General features: G+C 33.6%; 1 protein-coding gene across 5 annotated transcripts in view; it reads right to left on the bottom strand.

Moving 5' to 3' along the window:
- The window catches only part of RICTOR (RPTOR independent companion of MTOR complex 2), an 88,949-nt gene that overhangs the window by 50,716 nt on the left and 25,617 nt on the right, over positions 1-12,616 (bottom strand). For all 5 annotated transcript variants that reach the window (XM_087815288.1, XM_087815290.1, XM_087815289.1 and 2 more), the window contains exons 4-5: positions 2,964-3,028; positions 2,084-2,215 (exon numbers count right to left, since the gene is read on the bottom strand). In XM_087815288.1, coding sequence (XP_087671414.1) covers positions 2,084-2,215; positions 2,964-3,028 — 197 coding nt within the window. The remainder of the gene's footprint in view (positions 1-2,083; positions 2,216-2,963; positions 3,029-12,616) is intronic.

Genomic DNA, 12,616 nt, shown 5'->3' with positions numbered 1-12,616 from the left:
AAATCTTAGTAGTACTAATAGTCCCCTATTTGTTAAAGAAACTGAGTCCATAATCTTAAAACTCCTAAAAAGAAAACCACAGGCCCAGACATTCACTTGTGAATTCTACTAATCATGTAAGAAGAAAACAGTATGTATCTTACATAAATTCTTCCACAGAATATAATGAGGGCAAAACTTCCCTAGTTGTTTTATAAAGCAAACATACTCTTGATACCAAAACCAAACAAGGACATTAGAAGAATGGAAAAACATAAGCCAATACTTCTCATGAACATAGCTGAAAAAATTTTTCACAAAATATTAGCAAACCAAATTCAGTTATACATGAAAAGGATGAGACATTATGAACAAGTGCTGTTTACTTCGGGAATGCAAACAAACAATAGGAAAAATCCTTTAAAATCTACAGCTTTCATAAATAAGAGCAAATACTGAACACTTTCAATCTGGGTTTAGGAGCAAAACAAAGTTTTCCACTATCGCCATTTCTAGTCAGTGCAATATTCTAGCCAATGCGATAAGGCAAGAAAAATAAATATATAAGGATTGGAAAGGGAAAAATAAAATGGTCATCATTTGCAATTAATGCTTATGTAATAGAAACTAAAATAATTTTTAAAATAATTAGAACTGAAAGTGAATTTAGAAAGATAACTAGATCAGGGGTTAATATACAATAAAAACCACAACACAGTTATTTTTCTATGTTAGTAAAAAAATTATGAAAAAGATTTAATTACATTAAAAAATAAAAATATATAAATCATAAAACTATACCTTAAATAAACCTAATAACTATGTGCAAGAGCTCTGCACAGAAAATTACAAAATGTTGAGAGAAATTAAAGTTCCAAATAAATAAAGGTTTGGATGATTCAACATTACTAAGGTGTAAACTCATCCCAAATTAACCTACGGCTTCAATGCAATTGCTATTAAAATCTCAGAAAGTTTTATGGAAATGTACAAGATGATAATGTAAAAGTAGATCCATATTTATCTGTTACCTGATTTACAAGAGTGACACTAATCTAAACGTGAAAGAAAAATCTTTTCAATAAATGTTGCTCATATTTATTGGATATCCAACAAAAATGAATCATTACCTACTGAAATGTATTAAGGAATAAATACTTTAGGAAATAACATAGAATGTCATCTTTCAAAGTTACCTAAAGCATTAAGTATAAAATAAATGACCTCTAATTGAATTTTACTAATTAAGAAAAGTGAAAAGGTAAGGCAGACTGATTTGGAGAAAATATTCTCAACATGCATACCTGAAAGGAATCATACACAGAAGACATCAAGAACTCCTACACAACAAGATAGACAATCGAATATATAAATGAGCAAAAATCAAGGAGGACACCCAAATAGTCAACAAGCAAAGAAAAGGTGCTTAATGTCACTTCTCATCAGGGACATCCAAGTTAAAACCACAAAGGGAATTCACAATGAAAACCAAAAGGCTGTAATTACAGACTGAAAATAGCAAGTGCTGATGAGAATGTGGAAAGACTGGAACTCTCAAATACCGCTGCTAAGAATTTTAATCAGTACAATCATGTTGGAAAACTGTTGGCAGGATCTATTAAAGATAAATATAAACTTTATGACCTAACAATTCACTCCTATGTATATACCTGAGAGAAATGAGTGCATATATATGTCCATCAACGGAATTGTACAGGAAGTTCAGGAACGCTTTATTCAAAACAAATACTGAAAACAACTCAGAAAATCATCAAAAGAATGGAATAAATTAATTGTTGTCTATTCATAACATGAAATACGACACAGCAATTTTCAATATATGATGTTCAAGAACAGGAAGAACTAGTCTACAATATGAAAAGTCAGAATAATACTTATTACTGGTTGGAGACACAAGGAAACTTGAATGGGATGCTGAAAATGTTCCATTATCTTACTTGGTATAACAGGGAACTTGTTGTCTATATCTGTAAAAGTTATCAGGCTTTACACTAAAAACCTGTACTGTTTATGGTAGGTATGCTAAAAATTAATACATAATTTTTAAAACATATAAAAACACAGAAACCTCTTGGAAAATTACCTGGCTATTAAATAGTCCACTTTCAATTTAAGCACCTTCTGCAAAATACTGGAGTCTTGGATGAGATATCGAAGAGCTCGTAGCCCTGCTGCCCGCACTTCTTTTGCTTCATTCAATAAAGCTAACCGCAAGCTGTTTGAAAACAAACAAAAAGTTTTGCTGCACAAGTTTCAAACACATGTAAAATTATGGTACCAAGTTCTTCCTCAGTTGAAATCGGCAAAACTACTACTTATTTTACACATATAAAAACCATTTGCTGTAAGCCATGAAATTTCACTAATGATAATTTTTCATCTGTGCCTCCTTGGTACATTCTCACCATTAAAGAAAATGCTATTGAGTTTTGTCCTACTACCTGTAGTTTATTTTATATAAACAACGGGACATTAAATATGCCTTTTTCAAGCTGTAACACGTATGCCACTATAACCTATTACTCTCTATCTGCCTACCTGCTTCCAATCCTCTAAAAAAAAAATCACTGGTTTAAACAATAAAAATACTTTATAATGACAGGTACAGATTATTTATATCAATTTTAATTCCTAAGCATGCCAAAAAGATGGATTATTATACTAGAACGTTATGCCTCTATTAGTGGGCACGAGCAAATCAAGTTTGCCATTTAGAAGTTTAAATTGAAAAAGTCCAGCTTTTTTTCAACATTAGCTTTGGCTCTTTATATTTGATAATTACAAAATATCAGAACAGGATAACAAATAAATTTTTGGAAATCCTGAATTTTTCTAATGTTCAAACAATTGTTTCTATAAGATTAAATATGAGGTGTTAACATTCCTAATTTTAGTTTAAAATTACTAAAATAGATACTACTAAAATCCAGAAGAGGTGAGAAAAGAAACTAAACTCTACTTACCAAATTATAATATCCTCATAGTTAAAACCCAATTTTTCTTCACTGTGGCCAATATCACAAAGAAGCTGTCAGGAAAAAAAACACCAAATATGTATTTGTTATACATTTTTGTCTATATACATTACTCTTTTAGATTGGAAAATAAAAATTTTAGAATGTCATTTTACAGTTCAAACATGCAGAGTTATTTCTATCATCTTATTGTCGTTTTATTACTTGACCTGCCAGTTTTTCATTTCTTGAATCCTCCTCTCTGGCCTTCATGTGAAAGCAGCAATTATTTTGGATTATTCTATTTTCCCCCTCAACAATTTTACCACTCTCTTCACGTAGCAAAAAGCTAACGATTTAAGTTCATTATCCTATTGGTAGGATCCTTGTAAATTTTCCTACCCAATTTCTTGTTTAGAGGCAAAAAAAGATTCTAACAGAACAGTGTTGGGGATAAGAACAGAGTGCTCCTCCGATACTGCAGTGCTTTCGGAACACGATGGAGACTATACAAATGATCACTTTATGTGGTGGGAAAATGCTCTAGATATAGGTAATTAGGCAACGCAATTAAAAAGCTTTTCTTCACATGTATTTATCGAAAATGGTTTTACTGGTGTTCCTATAAAAATCTTTAAAGTTCTGAACTATGAGAAACAAAAGAGCTTTTAGACTTTCAAGAGTATGAATATTTTTTTGTTGTTATTTTTATTGTGTTTTGTTACCTAATGTAAGTACTTTAAAATTGAAAATAAAAATTTTTTATACATACATAAATTTAAAATAATAATGTAAGATTCCCTAAGCTTTGAGACAAGAAAAAAATTTCTATATCTCTAAAAAACCAATTGTATACCCTAAATTACAAGTTAAATAAGCTATTAGTCATAAATATTATTTGCAAAAGGTGAAGAGCCCTGTATTAGTTTGTTAGGGCTGCTGTAACAAATACGACAGACCTGGTGCCTTAAACACTAAAATTTATTTTCTCATGATTCTGGAAACTACAAATCCAAGATCAAAGTGTCTTCACAGAGTTTCCTTGTTCTGAGGGCCTCTCTCTTTGGTTTGTAGATGGCTAGCTTCTCTGTGTCTTCATATAGGGCGTGGCAAAAGTAGGTTTACAATGTGAGTATGCAAAAGTTTATTCTTGTGTTATTATTTATTACTGTATTATTTTCCATACAAACAACTGTAAATCTATGTTTGCCCCACCCTGTATAGTCATTCCTCTGTGTGTGTCTGTGTCCTAATCTCCTTTTCTTATCAGGACACCAGTCATATTGGATTAGGGACCATCCATGTGACCTAATCTTACCTAAATTACCTCTTTAAAGGACCTATCTCCAAATACAGATATACTCAGAGGCACTTGGGGGTTAGGACTTCAACTAAAGAAATAATGGGGGTGTGTGCGAAGGGGTTACAATTCAGCCCATAACACTTCACCCTCACCTAACAAAGTAATACTGGCAGGCCCTTGCAGTGTAAAAGGTTTAAATGAATTGAGGGGAAACATTCTCAGAAGAGACAAAGAAAACTCAAAGAATTTACTGAAGAAATAAAATTGATAAACATGACCTGTTTCCTGTTCCCTAGAACCTAAATCAAGTGCACTGAAAAATTCCATTTAAAAAAAGTTTACCAAATTGGCGAGAAATTGTTTTTTAATATAATTATACCAGATAAAAAAATACATTGCTGATTATAAACTGAAAATATCTTGTAAAATAAACTGAAAAAAAAATGCACCAGGATCAGAAATTACTTTTGATGATTTATATTAAAATGATCTCACTGTGAAAAATCTTACTACAACTTTGTACTGAAATTATTTACATGGGGAGAGGGGAGGGAGTGGACATAAAAAAATAAATATCTGGCCCGGCCAGGCATGGCTCAGCGGTTAAGCATTGACCTAGGATCCAGACTGTGGTTTGAGTCCCGGTCGGGGCACATGCCCGGGTTGTGGACTCTATCCCCATTTGGGGGCGTGCAGGAGGCAGCCGATCTATGATGACTCTCCCATCACTGATGTTTCTGTTTCTCTCTCTCCCTCTCCCTTCCTCTCTCTGAAATCAATGAAGATATATTTAAATATATATACATATTATATATATATATATAGTTCATTTGTTAACTACATTTATATATTGTTCATTTGTGCTAGAACAGCTAACTAAAAACATGCACACAAAATTTGCTCATTTTAAAGGATTAGAACACAAAAAAATCCTACACTTATCACTATTAAAAATAATTTAGTATTTATTTGAGATTTCTCAGTTATTTCAGATTACTAGCACTGTCACTATATAGTACTATATACTAATAAAAAAGAAAAATCAGGACTGTTTATGATTATAACCACAGTGTTAGGATTACTCAGACCTTGGGCATACTCTTAATTCATAAATTTCATAGAAAAATGAAGTTTAGAATTTGTTTATATAAAATATAGAGTTTTTTAAATGGGAAAAATGTTACTTTCTTAAAACAATGACTTATACATATCCACCAAATTTCTAGAGAGGCAATGTTTGCATTCTTCATCCACAGGAGTCACCGACGTTAAATGAAATGCTCTGAAATCCTAAAAATAGGTTATAAAGTTTTGTCCTATCATACTGGTTTCTCCCCGAAGTGTGTGCTTGGTTCTCATTTCCTGCATTATCTTTCTCACAACTGCCAAATATCCTTGAAAAAAAACACCTACAGATTCAGAGAACATAATTTCCCAATTATCCACCTTCCCAGACCACAAAGTATGTGACTGTTCACCAGTCACATTTGCTAGTTAGCAGTTTTGATAAAAAAGGTAAAACAAAATTTAAAGTTATTACTATGATCTCAAAAAACACAATCTAGAAAGTATTTAGAAAGAAGTATCATTTTCTGCTATCTAATATTCAAAGCATTTCAGTTGCAAGAAACATTTCTGAGAAAAATGTCCACTCAGCTGGAAACTGGAAAATCACAAGTAACTACTACAAAGAACAATTTACAGTGAAACATAGCATATTAGTCATAATCTGTGCCTATTTTTCAGGAATAGTAATAGATGTTAGGGTGTTGCTTTTAAAGGTGGTTAAATAATGCTTTCAAGTTGTTGCCAGAATTACAGAAGAAGGGTTTATTGATCAGTCTTAAGTTAAAATATCCCTTTTGAATTAGAATTACCCCAAGCAGAGACTAAATTTTCTATACATACATAATTTACATATATCAGGAATAAGTAATTACAAGATATTAATAAGATTCTGACTTTCAATTATCAAATAAGCATGTTTACTTTTCATCACCAGTTCACTTATAGTAAGATTCAAAATATCAAGAATAAGAATAAATTATTTTAATACAAAATTCTTGTAGTGACTGACTCACTACCTTACTAATTATCACCTAATTTAAATAGCCAAACCCTAAAGTACAAATAAAGCCCCTTAACTCTTACTCTAGGAAAAAGGGAGGCAGAAATAGCAAAAACCCCACTGAATAGGTGAGTTTAAACAATGGGAATTTCATCTTGCCTCAACTACTGAATGGAAGATGAATTATTAATTAATCTTAGATTTTTTATTTTTTTTAAATATATCTTTACTGATTTCAGAGAGAGGAAAGGAGAGGGAGAGAGAGAGATAGAAACATCAATGATGAGAGAGTCATTGATCAAGCCCGCAACCTGGCATGTGCCCTGACTGGGAATCGAACCCCAATCTCCTGGATCCTAGGTCAACGCTCAAACGCTGAGCCACGCCCGGCCGGGCATAATCTTAGATCTTTAGGTAGCAGTTCCTTCACTACTATCTTAGCCACTACAGGTAACTTCCTATCTCCTGTACAAGTTTTTAAAATGTAATACTGCCTGCCTTATATCACTGAGGTTTGTTACATTAAGAATAAATCACTGCCCTAGCCGGTTTTGCTCCGTGGTTAGAGCGTTGGCCTGCAGACTGAAAGGTCCCGGGTCCATTACAGCCAAGGGCATGTACCTTAGTTGCAAGCTCGATTCCCGGCCCTGGCAGGGCACCCTCTGGAGGCAGCCAATTGATATATCTCTCACACTTTGGTGTTTCTCTCTCTCCCTCTCTCCCCTCATTCCACTCTCTCTGAAAAAGCAATGGAAAAAATATCCTCTGGTGAGGATTAAAAAAAATAAAATAAAATAAAATAAATCACTGATTATGTCTAGAAATCATTAAAGGCTTTTCAAAGTATAAAAATTAGTTTCATTATAGTCACTTAAAATACAAAATTATTAGACATCACTCACACTTTTCATTGGGATTCTGCTGCTCCCTATTCCACATATTTTTGTGCCTGTCACAATGCCTAGCTGAATGTGACCAAACAGGATCAGAATTCATGCAGAAGACAGAGAGGGCTACACTCTTTCTCCTTTTATGACTTAAAGCTGTAAAGATGATGTATCTTAGTCATTTGGAAAGTGTCTGAGAATGAAGATAACCGAAAAGAAAAGAGAGCTGCGAAACGAAGAGGCAGAATGCAGTTACCATTGTTCAATCACTGGGTTTTTTACCTGAAATTAGGACCCAACATTTGGTCTTCCTCATCACGAGAGCAAATAACTTTTTACTTTAGGTTAGTTGAATTAGGTTTCTTCAATTTGTTACTTATAAACCAACTTAACTATTCAATATCATCAAAAGTCTACAATCATGAACATAACTGTTAAATTTAATTTTTATATAAACAAAACAAATATTACTACATAATATCTTATTTTTAAATGGGCTAATAGTTTTGATAACCTGTCACTGATTTATTTTGCCTATTAAAATCCATGTTCATCATCAATCAATTTATTTGTTAAGATTAATCCATATAATCCCTTATAAATACTAAAATACGCAAAGGGGGTTATCAACAATATTATATTCTGACAAAGTTAAAAACAGAAGTCTATTATAGATACAGACAACACTGTGGTGATTGCAGGGAAAAGGCAGGTGGGGGAAGGTGGAGAAGGGTATAGCGGGGATAAATGGTGATGGACAAAGACTAGATGTGGGGTGGTGAACACACAATACAGTATACAGATGATGTGTTGTAGAACTGTGCACCTGAAACCTGTATCATTTTATTAACCAGTATCAACCCAATAAATACATGAAAAAATAAAAGAGAAGTCTAAGCCATCTCTAGATAATAAAAAAAAAATGCTTAAAAAATTAATTTTTAAAAAATACAATAATCAGTTAAAACTGGGCAATTAAATGCTATTCTCAGTTTACTCATATTGCTTTGAAGGTGACATGAACGGTGAGTTCTAAGTAAGCAACAGATAGAATAACCCAAACTGTTAAAAATCTTATCACAGAGTAGAATTCCATAGCATGGTCTTTTCAAAGGGCAATGTAGAAGTAAGTTTTAAAATAAAAAGTACGAATGCTCTCAACTAAGCAATCATACTTTAAAAATTCTATACTGCACAAAAATGTGCACAAGAGTGTTATTAATGCATTATTTAACATAGCAAAAAGTAGGGAAAACATATTTAAACAGTGGGATGATGAAATAAATTATGGTATGTATAAATAAGTATGCATGTTTGTATAAATATACATAGACAAGTATGTGTGGATATATACACACCCCTATCCACACATACATATGCAGCTTTCAGAAAGCAGATCTATATTTATAGAAAAGGAAAGGAATCTATGATATATTGGGAAGTAGGAAAAAGCAAACTACAAATCAATATATTTCACTATTTTATTTTAAAAAACTGTGCCTACACATATAACAATAAATAGTAAATAAACTAAGCACTATATTAAACACTTCTTTTTAACTCTTAATTCTCACCCTGCATGTACATACACACTTACAATCACACCAGAGGAGGGTAAATTCCTTTTGTGGTCCCCTCCATAGAAGGGCATTTTTGTCAGAGTGGGGATATGGATGGGAGCATGTGAGAAAGGACCTGCACTTTTTACTATATACTGTTCTGCACCATATTAATATTTTATATTTAGCTTATACTATTTTTGAAGTTTTTAAAAACAGGACAAAATAAAGATTCCTTTGGAGGTTTTCATATAAATATGTAAGATTAAATATAGAAAAATAGAACTTTTTAGAGTATTAAAGAGTTGAACTATTTTCATCTTTAAAAACAGGTCTTTATGAGCATGCTGATAGTTTTAAAAATAGAATACTAAGATTATATTCATCAGCAGTCTGTTATACACATTACTTTATCTAGTGAAATGATGTCAGAAGGCAAGCATGGCTGTGTGACATTCACATGACTATAGGATCACGTCGCTAGCACCCTCTCTCTTCATACCTTAAAAGGAAGTTTAAATTCTGGAGATGAAGTCCACCCTATACAACATTTAGCCCACTGATCTACTAAATTAACTTAATCCTAAGAGCTGGGCTTATGCTTAACAAAACAAATGCTAATACAACAGAAACTCATATTTAAAATAAAAATCTTCCCAATGTAATATAATACCTTTAATTAAACACTTGTTATGTGCCAGGCTTTGGGATGGAGAGGGATATGAGTAGAAAAATAAATATTAGCTATATCTTATGTTTCAGAAACTCAGTTTAATAAGACAGTAACCCACAACAAATAATAAAAGAACGGATAAAGACCAGCAGACACATATATAACCTGTTCTGAGAACACAGAGAAGGGTGACCAACTAACTCCTAACTAACAAGTCTCCTGGTATCATAATTATTTTTCTCATCTTCTTAGTCTAGACAGCTATTCTTATGAGATTTCTGAGAATTTCTACATTTTACTCTATAAGGAAATAACAATTTTGTATGAACATCAGCTCTGAAATAGGTATTAATATTAATTATTAATTCAGCATTATTAATGCTTATTAATATTTATTAATCTAGCTCTCCAACAAAATGGAATTCAAAGACACATTATATTATGATTAAATTCAGTAAGCATTTATTTTGTGCTAAGCATTTGGAGAAATTTTATCTAAAGACATTTATTTACAGCAGCGGTTCTTAACCAGAGTCAAGTCTGTCCCCCACAAAACATTTGGAAATGTCTGGAGACACTTTTGCTTGTCACATCAGGTGGAGGTGTGCTACTGGCATCTAGTGGTTAGAGGCCAGGGAAGCTCCTAAACAGACAGCTTTCCAAAACAAATAATTATCTCACCCAATATGTCAATATTGCTGAGGTTGAAAAACCCTGTTGTAGTAATAGCTTACCAATCTGCAACTCGAGCTAATAAGCAGACTCACCTCCTTAAGAGTCAGCCAAAAAAACTAGAAAAGTGGAAAAAATAGAACACAAACCTAAATAGAACACAAACCTAAAAACAAACCCCAGGTTGAAAGGCTGGGACCTTGCCTCTAATGGCAGCAAGATTACCTTGGAGTCCAGAAATCAGGCCAAGATTGCCTTGCTAGTTAGGGTCAGAGTTAGGCTGTAAGTTCCCTTTTATTTAATCTAGAGCTCATACTCTCCCCATTGTATCACCAAGAAGCCAAATCAGATTTTATCAAGTCCAATGTTTTGGACAGTTCCTCAGACCTTGACTCAAGATTTAGTCTCTTACTAGAAAACTTCTAGTAAGTTTGGTTATCTGGCTTTTAAATGCATAAATAATTTAAAACAGAAAATAAAGGGGCTGCTATAACCTAGAACTGGGGCCAGAGGGAAACGTGAAAATTACACAGAAAAGAACAAGGCAGAACAAAAAGTCCCAAAGCCTATGATGTTCATTACAAAGATGGGTCCCTCCACACTTTACACAGCAGTACAAAGGAGAGGGGAGGGGAGGGGAGGGGAGGGGAGGGGAGGGGAGGGGAGGGGAGGGGAGGGGAGGGGAGGGGAGGGGAGGGGAGGGGAGGAGGGCAGAGGAACAAGGGAAGGAGAAGGGGTGCCACAGGGAAGGGTAACAAGAAGGGATATGAAGGGAAAAGGGGAAGAAGACAAGAGGAGAGAGAAAGAGAGTGGAGGGAAGGAGGAAGGGGAAAAGAGGTAAGGAAAGCACAGGTCAAGGAGACCGCGTGGAGGAAGCTTAGTAAGACACTGCAGGAAAAACTCAAAGGCAGAAATGAGGAAATGAAGCAGGAAAAAAGGAGTGCAACCGAACCTCACCCCAGGCAGCCTGGGACCTACATAGAGATAGATGGTGAATAAAGCAAAAAAAGAGTCCAATAGATTCCTAGAAATAGATGTTTAAATCACTCCTATTGCAAAAAGTTCGATATGTACACTGCCCATTATGGTGAGTACCTACTAGCCACAGTGGCTATGGGCACTGGAAATGGGGCTAGTCTGAATGGAGATGTGCTATAAGAGTATATACACACCTGAAAAAATGTTAAATATCCTATATAATATAAAATATACTACTTTATACTAATTACATCAAATGATAATAATATGGATATACTGGATTAAAAATATACTATTAAAATAATTTCACATTTCCCTTTACTTTTTAGTGTCAGTACTAAAATTTTTTAATTGCTTGTGTGGCTCACTATATTTCTGCTCGACAGCGCCACTCTAGATTTTTAAGGCTGCTCTAGTGTCTGTAATGGTGCCAGAGTGAAGTAAGAGAAATCACTGCCATTCTTAATATCCATCCCCAGCTTTCAGAATCCTAGTTGTCAAGGATGTGAAATTACATATCTAGGTGTCACTCTGATTATGAACAGAAACCATGAGTTCAAACTGGACATAACCTCTATTAATTTTTTAATAGTTAAATCTAAGCAAGCGGTAAAGATTTATTATAGTTGGGTGAAGAATGGTGAAATAAAACTGTAGATTTAATAGAAGGGAGTGAACTCAGGAGATGCAATCTGCAACCTTGGAACAACTTTGAGTCCTAAAGACTTGAGATTATCTGACTATCACAATGAAGGAAGGTATCTGAAGATTTTTCATTACATTCATAAAAATGAAAACATACATAGGGATATTTCTGAAAATCCCTTCTCAAGCACCTAATTCAATGTTTTTGTAAGTTTTTTTTAAAAAAAAAACAAAACCACTTTCTCATCCCTCATATAAAACAATTTTCTCATCTGTTATATAAATATAAATGCTAGAATATTCCAAAACTTCACTTAAAAAACACATGCATATATACTTGCTCCCCTATGAAAAAAGCTAACCAATTTTATATTTACTGTGCAACACGACCAACAAAACAATTCTGTTACATGGTGACTATATTCTCATCCCTTTTTACTTCTATAAAGTCAAACTAAATCCAAGCCACAGTCCAATTACTAGACAGGGGAAAATTAGAGATTTTACAGGGCTAAAACAATGTGACTCAAACTTTAATGTACACAGAAATTCACCAGAGAATCTTTGTTAAAATGTAGATTCTGATTCAGAAGGACTGCAGTGGGCTGAAAATAATGCACGTCAAACAAGCTCCAAGGTGACGCCAATGCTGCTGGTCTGTGGTCACACTTAGAGCAGGGAAGGGGTAAGACATACAACTATTCCTACACTTAAAATGGAGCAGGGCAATTTATATTTAGTAAACTAAAATGGAAAAATAAATTTTTCCCAAAGGATCCATTCTGATTTCTATTTATGGCATCACTTCAAATAATAGGCATTTCAGTGTTTCCAAAAGTGGGCTCTCCAGAATTACCAGGCTCAGAAACATACCAAT

This window comes from Miniopterus natalensis, chromosome 3 (assembly GCF_054644295.1).
Source record: "Miniopterus natalensis isolate mMinNat1 chromosome 3, mMinNat1.hap1, whole genome shotgun sequence".
NCBI classification, from domain to species: Eukaryota; Metazoa; Chordata; class Mammalia; order Chiroptera; family Miniopteridae; genus Miniopterus; species Miniopterus natalensis.
The sequence above is the reverse complement of the archived record's forward strand: the minus strand, read 5'-3'. Positions and strand labels throughout refer to the sequence as shown.